Source organism: Zootoca vivipara, chromosome 12 (genome assembly GCF_963506605.1).
Source record: "Zootoca vivipara chromosome 12, rZooViv1.1, whole genome shotgun sequence".
NCBI classification, from domain to species: domain Eukaryota; kingdom Metazoa; phylum Chordata; class Lepidosauria; order Squamata; family Lacertidae; genus Zootoca; species Zootoca vivipara.
This window is the reverse complement of record NC_083287.1, coordinates 35148091-35169521: the sequence shown is the minus strand read 5'-3', so window position 1 is coordinate 35169521 and position 21431 is coordinate 35148091. Positions and strand designations below refer to the sequence as shown.

At 42.7% G+C, this 21431-nt stretch overlaps 1 protein-coding gene across 1 annotated transcript in view; it reads left to right on the top strand.

Moving 5' to 3' along the window:
- The window catches only part of CUBN (cubilin), a 138948-nt gene that overhangs the window by 38296 nt on the left and 79221 nt on the right, over positions 1–21431 (top strand). Inside the window, exons 19-28 of the mRNA XM_035129760.2 lie at positions 244–403; positions 2510–2688; positions 4194–4356; positions 4652–4868; positions 6454–6584; positions 8900–9086; positions 9535–9695; positions 11271–11452; positions 14200–14356; positions 15361–15548. Of these exons, the coding sequence (XP_034985651.2) occupies positions 244–403; positions 2510–2688; positions 4194–4356; positions 4652–4868; positions 6454–6584; positions 8900–9086; positions 9535–9695; positions 11271–11452; positions 14200–14356; positions 15361–15548 (1725 nt within the window). The remainder of the gene's footprint in view (positions 1–243; positions 404–2509; positions 2689–4193; positions 4357–4651; positions 4869–6453; positions 6585–8899; positions 9087–9534; positions 9696–11270; positions 11453–14199; positions 14357–15360; positions 15549–21431) is intronic.

Below are 21431 nucleotides of genomic sequence, written 5' to 3'. Positions count from 1 at the left end.
GACTAAGAGGCGGGGTTGCCAGATCTTGTAACAGCTTACATGCAAAGATTAAAATCACCTTTCTACCTTCTTCAGCAGCCAACATGGGAGCCACCAGTTTGGTAAGCAGCAGGTGTGTTTGAATGCTGTTGTTTCTTGACCTAGAATTTGTATTGATCTGGGGCACACCCAGCCATTCCCTCAAAAACATGCTTCTGGTTGATGCTTACCTTTTCAGTGGTTTCATTTTCTTTTGTGGCCTAGGTCCGGGATGGTGACACTGAGATGGACCCCTTAATCAACAAGTTCTGTGGCAACAATACACTTCCTTTGGCTATCACTTCCCATGGCAGCAACCTCTGGGTCAAGTTCAAGTCCGAAACCTCAGTACAAAGATCTAGCTTCAGGGCTGCCTATGATGTCGGTAAGGGAAATACACACACACACACACACACACACACACACACACACACACACACGTATACACATGCATATATATATATATATATATATATATATATATATATATATATATACACACACTGGGCATGTGGGTTATTATCCACTTTTCTCCGAAACTGCTTCACCGATTGCGTTCAAATTTGGACACAACGTCCCAAGCGAATGTCCGAAGGCTCTTATAAAGTTTGCTAAGACAAATGTCACACCTCCGCCAAGTGAAACCCCCCCAAAACCCTGTTCCAGAACGCACCACTCGGCCGAAAGTGCATGCTGGGAAAAGAACCAGGTTACAAAACAGCTCCCTCTAGCGGCGGCTACACAGGTACTGCATCTATAAAAACTTCCCTCTCAACAGCACCTCAGCTCCCGTTTACATACTAGGCCGAAGCCTTTACAGACTAGGCCGAATGGAAGTACTGACTCGCCTGGGTAGGGGTTGGGGGGAGGAGGGGACAGGATAGGTCAGGACACGGCAGGGCCAGTCAAAGGGATGAGCTGGGGGTTGCGGGGAAGGGGGAGCGTGATACGTCATGGGTTAGGACAGGGTGGGGGGAATCACAGGGATAAGCTGGGGGTGGGGGAGGGGGCATGAGACATCATGGATCAGCACAGGGTGGGGGGAATCACACGGATGAGCCACAGCAACATGTGGCAGGGCCAGCTAGTGGTTTATAAATGCCATGAGTCCTCACTTGGACCCAGGAGCAAAACAACTGAGCAAATTATTATCCCTTACCTGTGCAACACCCACCTGTGGGGTGGGCCGTTATGTATTTTCTCCCATAGAACTCAGTGGTGTCTGTTGGTTTTTATAGGACTAGATATGAGAAAAACTCTGATGGAGCGAATTCAGGTTTCATTTGTCAATCTCTCTAAAATTTATTAATCAATTCTAAAGTGAAATTCCATGGACAACCTGAGATGTAGTAAAGAGTTATAGCTCAGTGGTAGAGCATATGCTTTTGCATGCAGAAGGGGCTAGGTCCAATTACTTGCATCTCCAAGTAGGATTAGGAATGACTTCTCCCTGCAATCCTGGAGCTCCACTGCCAGGCCAGGTAGGTCATATTGAGCTTCATGGACCAATGGTCTGACTCAGTATAAGGCAGCTTCCTAGGCTTCAATTACTTTTAAATAAAGTTGATAGGGGAAAGAGGACATCACCAGGTTCTCACACATCATCATGATGGAGCACACTATGGACTTACAGTAGCTATAAGTATCCCAGGTAGGTCGTAGCATAGTGATGGAACATGCGGTAGGACCCAGGTTTGATCCTTAGAGTCTTCTCTCTGAAGCCCTGGGGAGCCACTGCCAGTCAGTGTGGACAATATTGAGCTTGGATTGATGGTTTTGCTTGGTTTGAAACAGGGTGGATTTGATTTAAATCACAATTTAAATCACTAGTCAGTAAGATTTGATTGAAATCATTTTATTTTATTTTTACAGAAAGACTCATCCTTGCTGGTATAATCTTAATATTTGCAACCAGATGAAGGTTCTATTTTTGGAATAATAAATTTTCAGAGTAGTTTTTACAATTATATAAAAAATTACTGATTTGGGTATACTATTAGAAATACATAGACAGATAATTATGAAATTATTGTGAGGTTTAATAAGTTAACCAAATAAGCAACTTTTTTGCTGTACTTTATTGGAAAAAGAAAAATAATCATTTTTTTAATAACAATTTAAACAATTTATTTAACTAAAATAATAACATTATAGCATATGGATCCATGTTTGTTAACTGATGTGGTTCAACAATTAAAAAACAAAAACAAAACTTAGACTGAGTTTTAGCACACACAAAAAAATTAAAACAAATCCTTATTTCCTGATGGACTATAATGCCTTTGGACTATAATGTAACTTAAATAGAAAACAATATTTAGAAAGAGTTTTCCTCCAAAAGCATTTTATTTTAAAATGCCGATTTAAATTTTAAAAAGTCCGATTTTTAAAAAATTTTTTAAAAGAAAACCATTGATTTTTATCCACCCTGGTTTGAAACTGCTTCCTAGTATTATCAGTAGAATTACTAATGGTTCATTTCTATTGGCAGCCTGTGGAGGAGCTTTGTCCGGTGAAGGTGTCATCAGATCACCCTATTATACCAGGCCGTTGTATTATTACAAGATCTGCGAGTGGATCATCTCTCAGCCAGAAGGCCATCGAGTGATTCTGAACTTCACTGACTTTCGGCTCCATAACATCAGCAGTTGTGACTTGGATTATGTTGAGGTGAAGTGTCTTTTTTAAAAAAAGAAAGAAACCCAAATATAAATCTTGGTTTATTGAGATCAATTTTACCAATAGACTTAGGTCTCAATTCTAAGTGTACTAAGTGTCAGTCCCTGTGAAACTGATGGAACTTCTATTCTGAGGAAACATATTTAGGGTTCAAATGAGGGAGGCAGGAGTGAGAGAGAGAGAGAGAGAATAGAGTACTTTAAAGTTGGATGAATCTGTCCATTTTCTGTTTCTGTTTTTATTTTCCAATCTTAAATACAGCTCTCCATGTTTCCACACCTGTTTGCAATTATTTTGAAAGTCCTAATGAAAATTCATCTGTGAAATTCTCCTAAAATACACACATTTCTGTGCAATTTGGCTTACTGTGCACATTATTGCAAACACCTCCCCGTAATGTAATGATTTTTTGGTATGTTGTTTTCATTAATATGTGCACTTTACTCCAGCACATGCATTTTTGCACACGTTACTTGGATGGAGAAGCGCACTGCAAAATTCAGAGAAGGAGAGTTGCATTTTGGTTCTGTTATTGTCTTGGAAAGCATGGATTAGGTAGGGTCACCTTTAAGTGTGAAAAGAATAACATTCCACTACAGTAGCTGAAGGACCATCGCCCATGGGCAGAGAGCAATTTTGCATGCAGGAGACCCTTGGTTCAATCCCTGAAATCTTCGAGTGAAACCCTGGAAAGCCACTGCCAATCAGTGTGTAGATCATGATGATGATGATTTATTATTTATACCCCACACATCTGGCTGGGTTTCCCCAGCCTCTCTGGGCAGCTCCCTTCAGATGTCTTCTAAAATTCAGGTAGTTGTTTATTTCCTTGACAACTGATGGGAGGGCATTCCACGGGGCGGGTGCCACCACCGTGAAGGCCCTCAGCGCTGGACTTCAGTGTCTGGGCAGAACGATGGGTGTGGAGACGCTCTTTTGGGTATACTGGGCTGAGGCCGTTTGGGGCAGGCATAGGCAAACTTGGCCCTCCAGATATTTTGGGACGACAGCTTCCATCATCCCTAGCTAACAGGACCAGTGGTCAGGGATGATGGGGGTTGTAGTCCAAAACATATGGAGGGCCAAGTTTGCCTATACCTGGTTTAGGGCTTTAAAGGTCAGCACCAACACTTTGAATTGTGCTTGGAAACGTACTGGGAGCCAATGTAGGTCTTTCAGGACCGGTGTTATATGGTCTCGGCGGCCGCCCCCAGACATCAGTCTGGCTGCCGCATTCTGGATTAGTTGTAGTTTCCAGGTCACCTTGAAAGGTGGTCCCATGTAGAGTGCATTGCAGTAGTACAAGCAAGAGAAAGCTAGAGCATGCACCACTCTGGCGAGACAGTCTGCAGGCAGGTAGGGTCTCAGCCTGTGTACCAGATGGAGCTGGTAGACAGCTGCCCTGGACACATGGCCTGACTCTGTACAAGCCTGCTTCCTATGTATGCTTAACGTGGCAGCTATTTCACGAGTTCTGCACATTTTCCCCCTTGCAGGTCAGAGATGGAAACAATAAGAATGCTCCTTCCTTAGGGAAATACTGTGGCGAAACTGTGCCTTCAGTAATTCAATCTATGCGTAACAATCTATATATCAAATTCAGAGCTTCGTCTGCTGAAAACCTTGGCTTCCTTGCCGAATACAAGTCTTTGGATGCTGGTAAATGTTACCTCCCTTCCCCACTCTCTCTCCTTTTGACTCCCTGCCATTGTCACCAAATTACCTGGGCTGATGTAATGAAAAGCAATTAAATTGTATAATCAAATGCACTATTTCTGGAGAAAGTACAGTCCTTACAAAGGGCTTAAATGCATAGTGCAAACGCTTTTATATAAAGTTTGAAAGTTTTTAACAAAAAAGTATATTATAATCAAAATGCTTTAAGGATTTATTAACTGTCTCCATAGCTGCCTTTTGATGCTTGATTTATACCCTGTTTTCCTCTGTGGTATAGCATGCGGAGGGACTCTCACAGAACCCAACGGAATCATCTCAAGTCCTGGCTACCCACTGATCTACCCGCATGGTGTCAGGTGTGCCTGGACCATCTTAGTTCAGCCTGGTTACTTGGTCCGCCTGACCTTTTTGTATTTCTACTTGGAATTTGATTACAACTGCAACAGAGATTACCTTGAAATCTATGACAACAGCACTATGACAACGCTGGGGCGGTATGTATTTATAAAATCTGCAATCTGATACAGCAAGTGTGAGGAACTCTTGGCTCTCCAGATGTTGTTTCCACCATCCCTTTGCTGTTGTCAGTGTTTGCTAAGGCTGATGGGAGTTGCGGTTCAGTAACTTCTGGAGGGCCAAAGGTTCCCAGCACCTGCCATACATGCTAATATGGAGGAATAAATCCCATAGAATTCAGTGCAACTTGTGAGTAAACGGGTATACGATTGCATTGTAAGTGTACTTGACATAGCCTGCCATCACATCAAGCTGTTTTACAACCTTTTAAACCCTTCAGAGTGGCTGGAGCAACACAGATGGGCAGGGTACGAATTTTGCATGTGGAGACCTTTTCACCACCTCCAAATAAATTCAGACAAGACTCAAAATTTTGGTTTGTTTTTTGGCAGAATTTAGGCCACAACTTTATTGATTACAATCAAGTGAGTGGTTGCATAGGCTCTGGTTCGACTAGCTCCCTGCACCCTTGCAGGCAGCGCTGACCCTGGGCACCAACCATAGGTCAGCCTTGGGTGAACACGTGGGATAGTGGCAAGCAGGAGCCCTGCTAGGCCTCCACCCAGATGTCCCCTGGACTCAGGCTCAGGACACAACCCCTCACAGGGAAGACCAACCAATGGGTCCATGGATTCCTTTCGCGGAATACCCATGCATAGGGATGGCTAGGCATCCTGCCACCCCTATCACCTGAACCAGAGCCTATCCGCAACTTTACAAGTTGTGACGATTTGCTACGTGGCAGGCAAAACCCAAGTGGCACCAGCCAATCAGCCAAGTGGGGGAAATTCCTACCGTGCCCCTGTCCCAAAGACAGGCAACACATGACAGCATAGCAAGGTCAAGTGCAAGCCCTAAAAGTAGGGAGAGGTGGGCGGGTGTTCTGATGCACAGAGCCCAAAAGAGGAAGCTCAGGGACATGTGCATGGGCTTAAATAGAGGTCCCTCGATTGCTTTGACTGGCGTCGCTCTGGCCCAATTGCACCCAGGATCAAGGGACCTCCAATAGGGTGTTGTGGCTATCCAAACGTTCCCACCCACAACACAGGGTCTGGTTGCCAGGTCCCACCACAACACGTGTCCTCTTGTTAGGGAGGACCCGATATACTATCATCATCATCATCCACTGTCTAATTTTAATCAATACCCAGTCCTTTCTTTGTCACAACTTCGCCAGCCATCCTCTTTAAGGTATGGTAAAACAGAACAGTCCAATTTTTCTGTTCCTTATTACTTTGAAGGCTAGAATATTAGCTGAACATTTTAAAATGTATGGTGGTGGCATACTCGATTGCCCATTTGTCCACCAGAGGTTATCTTATATTTGTTTATTTATTGCATTTATATCTCACCTTTCCTCCGAAGAGCTCAAGAGGGTGCCCATGGTTCTTCCCCTCCCCGAATCCCCACAACGACCCTGTGAGGTAGGTTAGGCAGAGAGTTGGTGGCTGCTCCAAGGTCACCCAGTGTGCTTTAGGGCCAAGTAGGGATTTGAAAGCGGGTCCCAAAAGGGGGTTGTTCTAACAGGTCAGTTATATGCTATTTATAATTGTTTTGGCTCAGGTACTGTGGGAGGTCGGTCCCACCATCTATGACCAGCGGCGGCAACACGTTGATGTTATATTTTGTGACAAACCACAATGTTGCCTCTGAAGGGTTCTCGGTTAATTATGTTTCGTTGAATTCATCTACAGGTATGCTTTGACATTCACTGGGTCCAGGGCCGGTGTTATTGTTAGGTTCCCTGAGTCTGGCTCCTCGGGAAGCAGATGCTGGGGTGGGTGGGGATGTGTTTGCCACCTAATCTGTCCTGCAGCCCCTGATCCATCTTGCTGACCTCAGGTGTTGAGTGGAGGTAGGTTTGGGACAAATAAGCTTCAAACAGCAATCCAGTTGGCTAGTGTGCCCTAACAGCTGGACCAGCCCTGACAGCCCCACATAGGGAGGAATGCAGCATTCAAGCCTAGCTGTAACTAGCCCAGGATTAATTGAGGCTTGCCTTCTCCCAATAGGGCTGCAGCTAGTGACTGGTGATAATGTCAGGGAAGAGGAGATCTTACTTAGTCCTTGGATTTTGATTGAGCAAAGGCTGGCAATGAATGTCATGCTTGGCAAATGCATTCACTCCAATCTGCAGAGGGATAAAGATTCAATTTGAAATGTCTGTGGCTGAATGTTTCTAAACGGGCTTGCTTTTGAACTTATCCACAAAGGGATCTTTGTTTGGACTCCTTCTTTTCTCCGAGTTGGTAAAATTAAGTCAGTTAATTATGTTCCTCTGTGCCAGTACCAGCAGGATTTCAAGTGCTGATATTTTCTTTCATTGTCTGCAATATATATATATATATATATATATATATATATATATATATATATATATATAGAAGAAGATAGAGTATGTTCTGTAGGGGGGTGCAGGGTGAGTTGGAGGTTGCAAATATTAGGATAAAAGGACTCTCAGGGAAAGTAGCAAATCTCTTTTGACAGGGAGAGATCAAATTAAAAGAAAAATCATGCCCAATGCAAGACTCTTCATCTAGCTTTTAAAATTAGAATCTTGGCAAATAATGGATCTGAATTGTGTTTCTGGAGGAACAGGAGAGGGTAATGTCCCAGCTTTAATTTTCTGGGTTGCGCAATGGTGTATAAGAAAGAGACAACAAAATGGTGTTTTAATCTTCCACTGGCTGTTTACACAGTTCAGCTTCCAGCAGCTTTTATTGCCCTTTCCATGAGAGCCAGCTTTGGACTGGCTTGGACTGGCAGGGATCAGAACCAGATGGGTCTAGCCATCTTCACACCCTGGCAGAGAAAGTTGTGCACAGCTACTCAGTACAATTTTACTCCCCCTGGGCAAGCTGGAATTCATATACTGAAAATGGACGGAAACACAAGTTTCTCCTAATGATTAATAAAAGCACCAAGACATCAGACGATTTCCTGTTATTGACAAAGATCACCAACCCAAAACTTTGTGCATGTGCTATTTATAATTCACATGGATAGCATTTAATCTAGGAGCTGGATGCTGTGTTACTGAATAGGGTACCTCTGTTCCAGTTGGGATAATGAAAAAGGAAGAGTTACTGTAATAGTGCTGGACAAATTTACACGGAAGGACATTAGCCAAGCAGGATGTTTAAGTTTTATATTCATCTGTCTTTAATCTCTCTGAACACTGTGCAGCTCTATCCAAAATAAGTGCACTAGGCATTAGGCAACCACACCATCGCTGCTTAGGTTTCAAGGTCCATCCTCATCTACTTTAGAAAAACTGCACAGAAGAGATAATATTTAAATTTTAGAGTTAATTGGTTTCTTCAAGAAGAGGAGAGAGAGAGAGAGAGAGAGAGAGAGAGAGAGAGAGAGAGAGAAGCACATTTTCCCTTAACCATATGCACATGTTACTAGAAGGATAGCACATATTTTCACAAAATACATTGTAATAGGAACTGCCCATCTACTTTGCAATGGGAAACCTCAAACTGGGGCTCCATCTGCACAAGGTGGATATATTTTAGTGCTTGAATCAGGGCCTAGGTTTTCTCTCTAGCACAGCATTTCCCAGCTTGGTGCTGTCCAGATGTTTTTGATCTCCACCTCCTATCATACCTGACTGTTGGATGGGCTGGCTGGCGCTGATGGGAGCTGGAGTCAAGAGAAGTTGGGGAAGGGCCACAGGTCAGAGAAGGTTGCTCTGACATCTAGTGTTCTTACCATCCCTTGATTATTATTATTTTTATCAATAAAAACTTTTTTTTGTCTAGATGAAATTTCTGTAAGCCATATATAAATAGGTGAAATCTTTGAATCTTTGATCTTGATAGGTGCATTTTAGCTTAAAGCGGTAGCAAAGAACAAGCAAAAATAGCTCATTTTTGTGGAGGTAGTGGTTAGTAACAGGGGTTGTTTCCAACTCTTTGTATCCTATTAAGATCTTTTCAATGAGGCCAAGATTCCCAATGTCTTTTAAACGTTGCCTGCCTGTTTCGTTCCATTTCCTTTCAAGTCTGTTCACATGAATACACGGAGGCGTCTGGTGAGTTAACATCTCCAAACTATCCTGGCCACTATCCCAACCGAATGACATGCATCTACAGGATCCACGTGGGGAACAACAAGCAGATTGCTTTGCACTTCACCAACTTCTCTTTGGAGGAAGGGGCCAGGTGTTCAAGTGATTACGTAGAACTCAGGCAAGTTTCTGAGATCTTCAGAGTAATATCTTACAGGTTCATGAATCCACTTCACTTTGTAATGTACCTAAGATGCTCCCTCTTCCAGCCGCTATCCCTGAACACCATACACTAAATATCCCTTACAACATAAGGTCTTCTACCTGGTCAGGCTGATTGTCCATCTACCCCAGTACTGTCTACTGTGACTGGCAGTGGGTCTCAGGCATATCATCTTTTCCATCACTGCTACCTGATCCTTTTAACAAGGAGACACCAGGGGGGCTGCAGAGTTGTGGGACTGTGCTGCTCACCTCACCTCCCTGGCAGGGAGCTTGAATTCCATCATTGGGGAGCTGACCCAGGAAAGCCCCTGCCTCACATTCCCGCCAACTGAACCTCTTTTGGTGATTGGACGTACAGCAGGGTTTCCTTTTAACCATCACTGTGTGGTTCCCCCTGATTGCAGAGATGGAGGTTACGAGACATCGCCATTGCTTGGGAAATACTGTGGCTCAACGTTGCCTCCAGTTACAATCTCCCAGAGTAACAAACTGTGGATAAAGTTTGAGAGTGATTTTTCACATACGAGCACTGGATTCTCAGTTTACTGGGATGGAACATCAACAGGTAAAATCAGAATGCCTGTTAAAGAAAATGGTGTCTATTACTGTCAGATAGGGATAGAGATATTTGTTTCTCTGTTGGCAAATCCTTCCCGAATAAAGCTCTTTGGCCTTTCTTATTGGGATCTGTGGGTGAGACTATAATCAGGTCCATTTGTCTGCTGAGGACAACAAACAGGGCCTCTTCAGTGGTGACGCCACAATGGTGGAACTCCCTCCCAAAGGAGGCCCAACAGGTTCCATTTATGCCTATGCTAAAGATGCTGGGGAAAATGTAGGCAGGCAGAAATAGTTTTGGGTTTTAATATTTAGAATGTTGCATGCTATAATTTCTTATATTAATGGTGTGACCTTACCATAAGCCATCTGGGCTTTTGCTGTATACTTTTTATAAATGTGTAAATCTGTCCATTGCTATCGATTGCAGTATTGAATGCTGTTCTATTGACAATCTTAATTTGGTTTTATAGATATTTATAGATTGGTTTTATTGTATCCTAAGCCCCCTTGATGCATCTTATGGAAATACTGTCAAATAAATAAATAACTAGTGGCAAGAAGGGGCCATGAAACTGCTGGTGCATTAGGGTGAAAGGGACACTGCCTCACCAAACTAGGCTCCTTTGGAAAAAAAGGGCAAGGTATAAATTCACTAAATAATTCTATGATTCTACAATCCCTTGGGAAAATTTATGGTCTCTTCTTGATGGAACAGTACCTTGATGGAGGTACTGTTACTAGGGGCAGGAGTACAGCCCAGCTTTCCTTCCTCAGTGATGATCCTTTGGTTTCTTGCCCTCCTGCCACTTAACCTTCAGTCACATTCTTGGTATCATCCAGAGCCACCGATTTTCAAACTTCCAGTTCCCTGAGTAGAAAATGTTGCATGGCATATACCACTTTCCTCCAATGTGGATGTGAAATGTTTACTCGGAATGTGACTCGGAAACTACAACTAATCCAGAATGCGGCAGCTAGACTGGTGACTGGGAGCGGCTGCCAAGACCACATAACACTGGTCTTGAAAGATCTACATCGGCTCCCAGTACGTTTCCAAACACAATTCAAAGTGTTGGTGCTGACCTTTAAAGCCCTAAATGGCCTCGGTCCAATATACCTGAAGGAGCGTCTCCACCTCCATCATTCTGCCCGGACACTGAGGTCCAGCACCGAGGGCCTTCTGGTGGTTCCCTCGTTGCGAGAAGCCAAGTTGCAGGGAACTAGGCAGAGGGCCTTCTCAGTGGTGGCGCCTGCCCTGTGGAACACCCTCCCATCAGATGTCAAAAAGGAAAACAACTACCAGACTTTTAGAAGACATCTGAAGGCAGCCCTGTTCAGGGAGGCTTTTAATGTTTAATAGATTACTGTGTTTTATTTTTCTGTTGTAAGCCGCCCAGAGTGGCTAGGGAAACCCAGCCAGATGGGCGGGGTATAAATAATATATTATTATTATTATTATTATTATTATTATTATTATTATTATTATTTTAAGGATTTCTCCCTTACTGGGCATGCACTTTGGACCTTAACAGAGGTGGGCAATGTGGCTGAGCTGTGTTTTCTTTGTACTTGTTTCCAGGTTGTGGTGGAACCCTTGCAACTTCTTCTGGAATCTTTACGTCTCCCAACTATCCATTGCCTTACTACCACAATTCAGAATGCTACTGGCTCCTCAAGTCAAGTCATGGAAGCCCTTTTGAACTCCAGTTTGATCAGTTCCACCTAGAGTCACATTCACGTTGTCAATATGACTATGTTGCTGTATGTACCGTGGCTTATCCTCTCCCCCCCCCCCCCCCCAATAAGGTTGATTATCCCCAAGGATGGTCAGTAAGAATCATGGCACTATGTGGCTTTGGAGCAGCTTTCCTCAGCTTGCAGCCCTCCAAATTTCGTTGGACTACATCTCCCATCACCAGTGACCATTGGCCATGCTGGCAGGGGCTGGCACACTAGGGACTGTTCTAGAGATATGAAAGTAATGTAAAAAGAGACCTTCAACACCAATAGAACAATTCTCCACTAATAGCCAGTTTACACAATGCCTTTTTTTTTTCTTTACAGAAATATTCCAAGCCACCCAGTACCTGGGGGAAAGTTCCACCATGGTGGCAGGAACTGCTGCCCATAGCTATGGATGGATGTCATTTCCACCCCTCATTTTCCCATTACTTAGTCTCAGAGGACACAGCCTTGGAGTTGCATTTTTCCTATCCAAACCTCCTCCTAATCGAGGACTATTTATTCTTGGCCATATTGGGCACGTTTACTCTATATGCAGTCAGTCACTATGGTTGGTCTCAACCGTTCTAGGAAAGAAGAGCGCAAAGAAATAAGAAAGAGAAGAAAGGAAAAAAGAAAAGAAAAAAGAAAAGAAAAGAAAAAAGAGTCCTTCTGGTTGCTGTCCAAGTTCCAGTTGCTCCTTTTAGCCCCAAGAATGAGACAATAAATGTGGCTAAAGCCAGGATGGGGAGCCCATGGCCCTCCAGATGTTGTCCAAGTCCCATCATCCCCAACCAACCCGGCCAGATGGGTGGGGTATAAATAATTTATTATTATTATTATTATTATTATTATTATTATTATTATTATTATTATCCTTATTATTATCCTTATTATTATCAGTGGGAGCTGAAGGGAGTTGGTCCAACAACATCTGGAGGTTGGCTTTCCCCTCAACTGCTGATTCCAGTGTTGGGACCACTATCATGAAGTGGGGGACAGGGAAATAGTTTCCCTCTCTTATGGGTTTGGGAGCAAACTGCTACTGTTATACGGTAACTCCTCCCCAGGAACGATCTTTTCCCTTCTACACTGTCCCTTCCCTAGAGCTAGGATCAAGTTTGGAAGTCAGTAGTGAGTGATTTTCTCCATGCGATGGCGAAGGATAGGCAGGGACTTCAGTCGATGTTCCTTCATAAAGTGTGCCATCACTTTAAGAAATTCTAGAATGCATTCTGCCACTTAAATTTTGCTTCCACAGAGAGCTGTCTTGTATAAAGATGAACATTTTTCATCCTGAGCGGGAATGTGTCTTGCACATCAGGCTGTTAGCAAAATGCTTTAATGAATTATAAGAACAAAGGCAGTGAGTTCCCTAACAAGAACTCCATTGTCTGTCCATATTCAAATTGTTATATAAATGACCTGAATATTTTTCTTAATAATCGGAGCATTAGAATATTTTTTTACCCCCTGGTGAATGCTCCCCCTTAAAAAAACAACAATCAGCATCCAAATGCAGGACATTCCAGCCACTTCTGTTATTCCTGAAAGCACATATGAGTCTAGCAAATATTTGAACAGTCAGCATTATCCTAATAATGCCTATGAGCAGGGTCATGCCAAAGTTTTATGAGATTTGATTCTGATGAAAATTGCCATGTCATGGAAGGAAAATTGCCTTCCATTCTTTCATACACCTTTCCAGTACCTGTGTGTAGCCACTGGCCTGGTTTGCATGACTTTGTAAGTCAAACTCTGGGCTCCCAGAGAAGAGCCTGAAACCACTTTGCTTCCAACCACGGGAACGCTTGGTCAAAGTGTCTCCTCGCTAGCCACAAACTGCAACCAGGAAGAAACTATGGCTGCATTTCATGTTTAGTGAGGAGAGAGCTTAACTTGGAGACCAGGTTCAGATCACACACTAAGCCAAACCTCATCTCCACATGGCTTGCGATGTCTGCATGGTTCCAGTAAGCCATGATTTCACTTAGCACGACATGCAAATGCAGCCATGGTTTCTGTGCAACTGCTTTTGGACCCGTTTTCTTGTTTTTACTTTACTTTTCACCATGGTGTGATGATCCTGGCTAATGAGATATCGTGTCAGGAAAAGTGGCACATAATGCAGCAAAATAAATAAATTGCAGCACCAGGATGAAATAATTGCCAAAACAGAAGCACCCCACAGCAGACATCTCATGGTATCGTGAATCAAATACAGTGGTACCCCGGTTTATGAACACAATTGGTTCCGGAGGTCTATTCATAAACTGAAGCATTCATAAACTGAAGCGAACTTTCCCATTGAAAGTAATGGAAAGTGGATTAATCCGTTCCAGACGGGTCCGCGGAGTACTCAACCTGAAGCGTATTTAACCCGAAGCATGGGTGTAATTGGCTCCGGAAGTCTGTTCATAAACGGAAGCGTTCATAAACTGAAGCGAATTTTCCCATTGAAAGTAATGGAAAGTGAATTAATCTGTTCCAGATGGGTCCGCGGCGTTCGTAAACTGAAAATTCATAAACCGAGGTGTTCATAAACCAAGGTTCCACTGTATGTGTCTGGCTAGCCTTGTGTGAGTTCAATTAGCTGTACCCCATGGATTGCACAATAGGATTGCAGTATGTTCAACATGTGCTCATTTGCATACATTCTTGAAGGCATACGAGATTAATTCCCACTGCACTGCACATCTAACCCATGCAAAAATTATATACTGTATGATCAATTTAGTAGTCAGCTAATATTGTTTTTACTTCTATGTTTCTATTGCCCTATATAGGTCTATGATGGCAACAGTACTAGTGCTAAGATGTTGGGCAAATTTTGTGATGATCGGATACCACCCACCCTCCACTCTACTGGGGACAGTTTGTATGTAAAACTAAGGACAGATGCCACTTTCGGAGGCGGAGGTTTCTTTGCTCGTTATAAGCAGAGTAAGTACTAACAATTTGATTTCCATAACATGAATGTGGCAACCAGTTCCGGCTATCTCTGTGCGCGTACCTTTGCCAGGCATTTCCTGATCCAAGTTGAAAAGTTCCTTCCCCACTTCCATTTATTCAAGTATGTAATGGCAAGACCAAGAAACATGACCATGAAGCTGAACTTCAGACCAAATTTAAAACCCTAGTGGCCATGTTTGGCCTGCAGGTCAGAGGTTCCCCACCCTTTCTGTATAAGATACACTGTATCCCATTTTGTTCCTTCTCTATTTTTCCCTTTTCCCCATCTCCCTCCACCCCTAAAAAAATCACGAATAAAAAAGAAATCAGCATGTTGGTAGTGCTGCTGCTGTGATCCAGCTTGTTATAAAGATTTGCTTAAACCAGAAACTTGTCCTATGAGACAATGATGATAAACTGTATAAAATATATTGTCTGGGATGGACATAGCAGGTGTTTTGAGATAGCTTTCTTTCTTTCTTTCTTTCTTTCTTTCTTTCTTTCTTTCTTTCTTTCTTTCTTTCAATACATGTTTATAAAGCCACTGAGATTTTTGGAAAGAGTGTTGGGGAATATTACATAAGAGATGATGAACAGGGGGGAATTCTCCTCTATGAAATATATGTGACTCTCATTGTTACTTTAGATATTACAGTTGTACCTTGGTTGTCAAATGCCTTGGTACTTGTACAGTATGTTTCGGCTCCTGAAGTTCCTTTTAAACTTCGTAAGTGAGTGTTCCAGTTTTTGAAATTTTTCTGGAAGCCAAATGTCCAACGGGGCTTCTGCGGCTTCCGATTGGCTGCAGGAGCTTCCTGCAGCCAATCAGAAGCTGCGCTATGGTTTCTGAACGTTTTGGAAGTCGAACGGACTTCTGGAATGAATTCTGTTCTACTTCCAAGGTATGACTGTATTAGTGTTGGTTGATTCTTTGAATATATAGAAAAGAAAACTTTAGAAAGTATAACCTTTTCCCCCCAAATGTTTTTCACAAGTTTGCCAGGGTGTGGTCATTGCCAACCGTAGCCAAGGCATCTTGGAGAGTTTGAACTACCCTAATAAGTATCCTCCGGATTCACTTTGCTCCTGGACCATCCAAACTACAACTGGCAATACACTCAACTACAGCTTCTCAGAATTTAGCACAGAAGGAGGAGAAAACTGTGGGCGTGACCATTTAAAGGTATGAAGAAAATATTTCCTGTTTTGCATATGGTGTTGAAAGAGGATCTACCAAAAAAGGAACAAGGGCAAATCGAGGAGGAACTCTTACTTGTTTGAGTTATCAAAGGGGAAAATATTTGAGCTTGAAAGAAGCCTACTAAACTAAATGCTGCTTCTCACTGTTTGAAATGCATGACTTTATAACATGGAACATTTGTAAAACTGCACACCCTTCCAGAAATGCCCTTTGACTCTTTCTTGTTTTGTATTAGATTTTTTTTTCTTCTCCCAGCTGCCCAATCTTGGAGATCTTCCCTTCCCTGCCTCTCACACAGGGTCCCTCGCCAACCACCCATCACTTTCATTTGCAGAAATGCCCTTTCCTCCTTCTGTCACCCTCCCCAGCCCTATTTTTTCTCGGGTTGCTACTGGTGAATGCATTTCTGATCCTCCACTTTCTGCACATTTAGAAAATATCTTAACACTTCAGTGACACTCAAAGCAAACATTACCACCAGTAGATCCTTGTTGTTGTTTTTTACTTTCTACAGATATGGTCAGTGATTTAAAGCTTGAGGTAAGTCTCCAAGGCACTGGATCCTCTAAAACATGGGTTGCCAATGTGGCACCCGGGGGCACCCAGGCGCCATCAGAGACATTCTGATGGGGAGACATTCAGGTCACTTTTTATTTAAATGTTAACTTGCCCTAGTCACATTTTCTGAAACACAATGAGAACCAGAGCACAGCCCCCACTTTCAAATTTGCACTTCTCCAAATTTTGCAATGCAATTATCCAGCCGAGTCTTCTTCTTCTTTGGCGATCACTCATAGCCAAGTAAGATTGTCTTCCATAAACACAGTTTTAACAGTGAGTCTGTAAGTGACTGTGGAGGCCAATTCTGGATCCACACGTCCTTCTACAGTGGGGACATAGGTTTCTGGATGGGAGTTGATCATGGTGAGGGTTTGCTAAGCATGCCTTCCTCTTAGTATGTTTCTCCCTTTTGTCCTGAGTTCGAGCCCATAACACCTTTGGGAAAGGCTGTTCTCCAATTGGAGCGCTTGCAGGCCAGTGTTTCCCAGTTGTCGGTGTTTATACTACATTTTTATAGATTTGCCTTGAGACAGTCTTTAAACCTCTTTTGTTGCATTATCTTTCCATTTTTAAGTTCGGAATAGAGTACTTGCTTTGGAAGACCATAATCAGGCATCCGAACAACATGACTAGTCCAACGAAGTTGATGTTTAAGAATCATTGCTTTGACCCTGGTGATCTTTGCATTTTTGTAATGTGTACAAAAAAGCATATGCTGGGGTGAAGTGTTGTGTAAATGCATATATACATGGATACAATACACAAAAACACGTATTGGGGGGAAATGCTGTGCAAAAATGTGTATATTAGGTAAAATTGCAGAGAAGAATGTGTATAGAACAGGCTTCCTCAACCACGGCTCTCCAGATGTTTTTGGCCTACAACTCCCATGATCCCTAGCTAGCAGGACCAGTTGTCTGGGATGCTGGGAATTGTAGTCTCAAAACATCTGGAGGACTGAGGTTGAAGAAGCCTGGTATAGAGGAAGAAACTCGAATGAGAATTCTGGTGTGTGTGTGTTTTCCCCTCAATCACAAACTGATGTGGGAATGTGGAAAACTGAATTTCAAATTGGCACAATGAGAAGCTGGGAGAAACTGAATGTGGCATATTCACCCAGCCCCATTTGTGCCCATGGACCTCAAAATGTTGAGGAGGGAGACCAGTGCTTATGCATCTGACCCTGACATGGTTAAGAAATTTTCTACCTGGCAATCTGAAAGCAGAACTTAAAATCACTGTAGTAATGTAAAGGATGCAAGAGAAAGATGGTCTCTAATTACAGCAAACCTCAGATGACTAAGAGTTCCAAATACTTCGAAATGCTTCCATGAGGGTGGTTTTACTCTGAGACATGCAAGCCCCACAGTGAATGACTAATAGCTTATTTTTAGTTGCGATTTTTCTTCAGCTGCCACACCCTGCCTTTTCAGGGCAGCATGATTAAAACGTACAACGGGGCAACTGTGAAGTATCAGCGTAGCTAATTCAGTTGCTCCCATTTTGGTTTTGGTTGTGTGTTGTTTTTTAACAAATGTCCTGATGTATTGTGAGCCTTTGAAATAAGAGGCTTCATGCTTCAATGGCTTGCAGAATCATAGAATCGTAGAGTTGTCCAACCCCTTACAATGCAGGGATCTTTGGCCCAGCGTGGGGCTCAAACCCATGGCCGTGCTCTACCAACCAAGCTATACTAGCTATTGCATGTAGCAAAAATGCTAGCGGGTGTAACAAGCATGCAGTTAATTCGGATGGAATATTCAGTAGAAACATGGGAATGTTCATAGGTTTGGTATTCCTGGTTTCATGTGCCGTAGTCTCACTTAGAACCATAGAACTGCCAAGGTGGAAGGGTCGCCCAAAAGCCATCTAGTCCAATCCACTGCAGTGCAGCAAACACAGTTAAAAAATCCCTGACAGATGGTCGTCCAACCCCTGTTTAAAAACCTCCAGTTAAGGAAAGTCCACCACTTTCTGAGAGAGTCCCTTCCACTGTTAAAAAGCTGTCTGGTAGTCAATGAAAGCCAGCAGAGAGAGAAAGATTTTGTTTTGTTTTCAGATGTATCACCAGCATACATCTGTCCATGGAGGAGCCATAAAGGAAGCTTGCATTAACCTCTCTAATACACTTGGAATCCTTGCATGCTTGTAAACTGTGGCTCAGCCATTTTTATCACTGCTTAATCCAATTGAACTGTGGGATTCGCTCCCACAAGATACAGTGATGGCTGCTGACTCAGACGACTTTAAAAGGGAATTGGATCAATTCCTGAAGTATAAGGCTACCAATCCTATTGGCCATTGTTGTTGTTGTTGTTTAGTCGTTTAGTCATGTCCGATCTTCGTGGCCCCATGGACCAGAGCACGCCAGGCACTCCTGTCTTCCACAGTTTGGTCAAACTCATGTTGGTAGCTTCGAGAACACTGTCCAACCATCTCATCCTCTGTCATCCCCTTCTCCTTGTGCCCTCAGTCTTTCCTAGAATCAGGGTCTTTTCCAGGGAGTCTTCTCTTCTCATGAGGTGACCAAAGTATTGGAGCCTCAGCTTCAGGATCTGTCCTTCCAGTGGCCATTAGGAATGAGCAAATCTGTCAGTTTCATTTTCTCATTCTTCCAGGCTTACGTTCAGTATTCTGTATTCCTACACCAGTTTGCAAAAGTCCTCATAAATATTCACCAACATTTTAGTGCAAATTTCCCCTAATATACACAGGTTTGTATGCATTATTGTGAAGCATTTCCCGCTAGGATAATGCCCTGTTGTATATTATTGTTACAAATATATCCATGTTTATGCACACTTTAACTCAAGGATCAGATATCTTGGGCCTCTGATTTCTAGTCATGGGAATCACAAGCAGGAGATAGCTACTGTGCTCCTCTTCTGTTTATGGAATTCCCAGAAATATCTATGGGAAATGGGAGGCTCTAGATATGATTCATTCTCTTTGAGATATAAAGTATGTTTTAAAACCAAAGTGATGTGAAGCAAAACTGGAGAGGTCAAGTGTTTGGAACGAGTGAATTATTCACAAATTCCTTTTCACTTTGAAGGGGGGAAACTTCACTGCTTAAAAATGCAGCTTTCCTTCTGAAACTATGAGAAGGCAATCTGTGGTATTTCCTGCGGGATGGTTTTGAATGGGCACAGGGTTGTGCCAGTGCAGTTCGCAAAACAACATCCTTGGCTTGGCTGCATAATGACCTTTAGCCTGCCTAGCAGATCAATATCAGCTCTGTTATATTTGCTAAGGATTAGCAGAATTTAATAGCTTTGTTATTCACCCCTCTGTGAAAATAGTCAGTGAGCCAAAGAATGCCTGTTGATCATAAATATTCCTAAGATATTTATGAAATGAAAAATAAGTCCGTCTGAGAAGTAGACTCTGCTGGAGGCTGCTGAAGAAACAAAGAGGAAGGCTAAATCTGCAAATTTCAAATGGCAAGCTGGAGGAATAGCTGTTGCTGTTGCAGGTGATGCAGCTAGATGCCTAGAATAATAATAATAATAATAATAATAATAATAATAATAATAATAATAATAATAATAATAATTTATTTATACCCTGCCCATCTGGCTGAGTTTCCCCAGCCACTCTGGGTGGCTCCCAATTGAGTGTTAAAAACAATACAGCATTAAATATTAAAAACTTTAAAAAATAGGATAGCTGCTTATTTCCTTGACATGGGAGGGCGTTCCACAGGCCGGGCGCCAGTACCAAGAAGGCCCTCTGTCTGGTTCCCTGTAACCTCACTTCTCGCAATGAGGGAGCCGCCAGAAGGCCCTCAGCGCTGGATCTCAATGATCTTATGGGCCTCCCCTCTGTTTAGCTGTCCTTGTGTGTTTCGTTCAGTTATGAAACACGCCCTCCAGCAACATCTGGAGGGCCGCAGATTCCCCAGCCCTGGTGTAAGTCATTTAGCAATAGTTGGAAGATGAGAAGGATGGTGACTCAATCATGGTGTGTTTTTTAATCAACTGCTTCCTCTTTATGCTCTCACATTCTCCAGTTGGGGTTGCCCATCTGTACCAAAGTCTCTGTCGGGCATTGAGCCATTATATTCATTTCCTCTAGCTGAGCATCTCCCAAGATAAGGATATATTTATGTATGGGTATAAAGCAGCAGCTGGACTTATTACTGCTTTTTGCTAACCCCTGGAGTGCCTGTTTGGTGAGTTGCCATGTGGAGCAAGGCCAAATATGCCCAAATACTGCCATTCTTCAAAATTCACACTTCTCCGAATTTTGCAATACAATTATTCTCCAGTCAAGGAGTGTGGACCGAAACGCATATACTTGGCTAAAGTGTGTGGGAAAGTACATATATTAATGAAAATAACATATAATAGCACACAAAAAGCAAGTGTGAAATGTGCCATTCATTATGTTTTTTTAATGCAAATCTCTGGTCTTTTCTTCAAGGTCTTTTCGGGAAAAGGGAGGGGGATACAAATGCAACTATGTAATAACCATGTGTTGAATTATAACTATAATAATAGCTTTCAAGCCTTTTAAGTAGAGATCTTTCCCAGACTTTCTGTATTAGAATTATTTTTAGATGTTTTATCATTTGTGTGTTTGCCATCCTGGGTTCCTGTGGAAGGAAGGATAATAATAATAATAATAATAATAATAATAATAATAATAATAATAATAAAATAGCCGTGCTTCTTCCTGCTCTTAAGATGTAAGCCAGCAGTCACTATCATGATGTTCATGTGTGCAATGGTGTCCTTGAGCTCTTCCCCTGGCACTCATGAATTCTCAGAGACCCCCATCTCCCTACTCACTGCCCCCATGGTCATGAGGTGTTGGGTGTGGTTCTCTTTCCCTCTCTTGACGAGACCACAGAGCTGAAGAAAGAATGTGGAAAAGAGACTCTTTCCCATTTCCTCTTTCAGTTCTGCATACTTTTCAAGGCTCGGATTAATTATACTGGATTCTATTTACCCAAATCCCTTGGGGAAATAAAGTGTGTATAGAGCCCACAGCACTCACTCTAAATTCTAAATGTGCCCACGGGCTTAAAAAGGTTGGCGGCCTCTGATGGAAGCCATAAATAAAAAGGCCCGTCTGGAGACCTCAAGGCAAGATATAGAAATGATGCGAATATCTCTACGGCAGCACTAAATTCATTTGAGTTGGCTCTAGGCTGTGCTTTACGAAGGACTTGAATTATGCCTGAGATGTTCAAAATTCTTCACGAAAATGCACAGCTGTTCTTTTCCTTTAGAAAGTGGGACCGCTTTACAAATGCCTGTAACCCTAGCTCTTGCCTCACTCTCGAACAGTTAACAGCTG